Source organism: Peromyscus californicus, unplaced genomic scaffold, assembly GCF_007827085.1.
Source record: "Peromyscus californicus insignis strain IS unplaced genomic scaffold, ASM782708v3 Scaffold_11__1_contigs__length_118956290, whole genome shotgun sequence".
Lineage (NCBI taxonomy): Eukaryota > Metazoa > Chordata > Mammalia > Rodentia > Cricetidae > Peromyscus > Peromyscus californicus.
The window spans coordinates 34098938-34102295 of record NW_026294402.1 but is presented as its reverse complement, the minus strand read 5'-3'; the positions used below and the strand labels follow the sequence as shown (position 1 = coordinate 34102295).

At 42.1% G+C, this 3358-nt stretch overlaps 1 protein-coding gene across 1 annotated transcript; it reads right to left on the bottom strand.

Annotated features, from left to right (window-relative positions):
- Positions 1-1515: 1515 nt before the first annotated feature.
- On the bottom strand, positions 1516-2553 carry LOC128102676 (olfactory receptor 10S1). The gene is given in 1 exon segment (XM_052726672.1): positions 1516-2553. A coding segment is annotated over 1 exon segment (1038 nt).
- Between the last annotated feature and the right edge of the window lie 805 nt (positions 2554-3358).

The following is a 3358-nucleotide window of genomic DNA, read 5'->3' as shown; positions in this document are numbered from 1 at the left end:
TGTGCCCATCAACTGGCCGTTTAGTTGACTCCAGATCTAGTCAAGCTGGTGACCAAGATTATCCATCATAGTTACTATTCTCATCCTAATATATATTTATTCTCCTTCATAAATAAACCTATAATAACATCTTTGAATTTCCAAGACATCATCCATTTAAACAAATTTCACCCATTTTATGTTTATTGGATTGTAATAGTTTCTCAACTGGTAATTTTACAACTTATTTTCTTTTGCTCTAAAACATAGCATAAAGAGTGGCTTGTTTGGCTGAGGCTACTCCTACAGAAGAATAGCACAATTAAAATGATAAAGTGCCGTGTGAATAGTGTTTAGCTTAGCAGTCCAGGCACATTTATCTAAAGGTTAGATCAATCACTCATCCTGGAAGATATCACAATTTCTCCCTTCATATGGCAAATTACTTTAAGCAGAATCTTGATGTATTTGTTACCTCATTATCTAGAAAAATCTGTTCTTGTGGTTGTTCTACAAGGAAAGTACTTCACCAATGGAAATACCAAAACCTTTCCAATTATCTCATTCAGACCTCATAAAATTCCATAAGGAAATTATTTTTAATTTTCTCTTTAACCTGATGATACAGGTATAAGATTTGTACAAAATTTTCTATCTACTGACTAGTGAATTCAGAGTCTGGGATTTGGGTAGGTTCAAATGACTCCAAATCCACTGATGGGTGATGTTGTTCTGTATGCTGCTAATATGTGTTGCTCTGATTGGTTGATAAATAAAGCTGTTTGGCCAATGGTGAGGCAGAATAAGGTGAGGCAGGACATTCTAACTAGAGAGAGAGAGAGAGAGTAAGGAGAAAGACAGAGCAGAGGAGACACTGCTAGCTGCTGCCAGGAGAAGCAAGATGTAAAGTACCGGTAAGCCACAAGCCATGTGGAAAAGTATAGATTTATAGAAATGGGTTAATTTGAGATGTAAGAGCTAGCTAGTGAGAAGCCTGCTATGGCCATAGTTTAAAAATGATATAAGCCTCTGTGTGTTCATTTGGGTTTGAGGGGCTGTGGGACTGCGGGGCCATGGGAACTGAGTGGGACCAGAAAAACTTCAGCTACAATTTCCTGTTTGTTATTTCACCTTGTGAGTATGGTCTTAGGTATCACTACCTGGAATGGAAAAGATAAGATAATGACTTTCTAAGTGATATTGGGCAAGTCACAATTCTCATTGGAGTTTTATTTTAATCATGATAAAATTTAGTCTCTTCTCTTAAACCAGGAGATAAATAACAAAAATTTGGACCTTGTATTTTCGCTTTAAGAATTAGTAATAGATATATAGTCAGTACAGTTATTTTACAGAAATACTAAAACAAGCAAGAGTTTGAACAAAATTTACATACCCCTGAGTTTAAGTGTTGGAAATACTTGAAAAAGTCACCTCTGTAGTCTGCATTTTACTGACGAAGAGTTTGTTAAGGAGGTGCTGAGGCAGACCAAAGAGAAGGACATGTGGCTCAGTTGACACCCAGCATTTTCCTCCTTAAAATAGGACCTGAGTGATTGTCATTGTTGTCTTCCCGATGGGCAGGGAACACAGCCACAGGCTCAGGTGGGGGCCTGGGCTGCCAGTCGGAGACTCTCAGGAGCCTCTACACACCAACCTCCTCAAAGCCTGCTTGACCTCCTTGTTCCTCAGTGTGTAAATGAAAGGATTGAGCATTGGAGTGACTATTGTGTAGAAGACTGCCGGGGCTCCCGCCCCTGCACCCGTGGAGCTTGGCTGCAGGTAGATGCAGACAGGGGGCATGTAGTATAGGAGCACCACGGTGAGATGTGCTGTGCAAGTGGAGAAGGCTCGCTGCCGTCCCTCCGCTGTGCGAATGCGCAGCACGGCGGTCACAATGAAGACATAGGAGAGGATGATGAGAATAAGGCAGCCTGCAGCCACCACGCCAATGTTCGCAAGCATGACAAGCTCATTAATGGAGGTGTCTGCACAGGCCAGCTTCAGTACTGGAGGGATGTCACAGAAGAAGTAGGCAATATGGTGAGGCCCACAGTACAGCAGGCGGAAGGTTAGGGAAGTGTGAATTGCAGAGTGCACAGCACCTATGGCCCATGTGCTCCCAGCCAGCCCTGCACACACCCGCCTGTTCATGGCCACTGGATAATGGAGGGGCTGACAGATAGCCAGGTAACGGTCATAAGCCATGACTGTGTATAGAAAGCACTCGGTGCTGGCCAGAAAGTGGAAGCAATAAAGTTGTACAGCACAGCCATGAAAGGAGATTACTTTCCCATCCAAAGTCAGTAGGCCTGCCATGACCTTGGGAACTGTTACTGTAGACAGACAGGCATCCAGGAAGGAGAGGTGGCCCAGGAAGTGGTACATGGGGGATCGGAGATGAGGGTCAGAGCCCACAGTAAGGAGAATGAGGAGATTGCCAGTCACTGTGATGCTGTAGATGAGGAGGAAGAGGAGGAAGAAGAGGCCAGGATGCTCAGCTGTGTACATCAGACCCTCTAGGAAGAAGTGGCTCACCATAGTCTGGTTGAGGTACTCTGTCTTGACAGTCATCTTCTTATCTCTTGTTCAATAAAGCTGACTGTAATAGAGTAAATAGCTGCCCTCTTTCCTCAAACGTCTTTATTGTTTGGTGCATTCCATCTTGGCCTTGTTTCATAAGATAAGAAGACTAACAGATTCAATTCAACTTCCTCCTATACTTCTGTTTTCATATTAGACAGTCTTGCAAAAATAAAGTTTTGGAGGCATGACCCGTAGTCTTATAGGGTACATATGGATTGTAAGAATTGTCTGTAGAAATACAGTCCACAAATTAATTATGTAAATACAGAGGACAAATTCTGCCGTCATTGAGGAAGTGATTTTGTCGTATACTTGAGAATGGTGATGCTCTTGCCTCCTAATTTCCTCTTCTGTGCTTTGCATGTACCCAGCCACATACTTAATTGCTGTTTGCCATTTGGGAACAGCATTCATCTCTGGACTTAGCTAGAATCAGAGGGCTATTACATCAGCCAGGAACACATCCTCCCACCCATTTCTCACTCAGAGGGAGTTCTTTGGAATCTTAGCTACCCACAACCCTCAAGAGTATGATAATGAAGCCCACGAGAACAGACTATACAATTATGCAAACTATTTATTTAGTATAATTCATGTTCTCCCCATAACACTTTTCCTTACACTTTGGGAGTTATTTTCCCTTGTCTTTCTTGGTGTTCCTCTCCATTGGTTTAGAACTGAAATTTTTGATACATTCTATACTGTATATTAGATCCTCTATCATGTGTAAGTCTCCTTCATTGACTTTTACCTATAATGTCTTCAGTTTCCACATATTTTCCCTAAGGTTTGT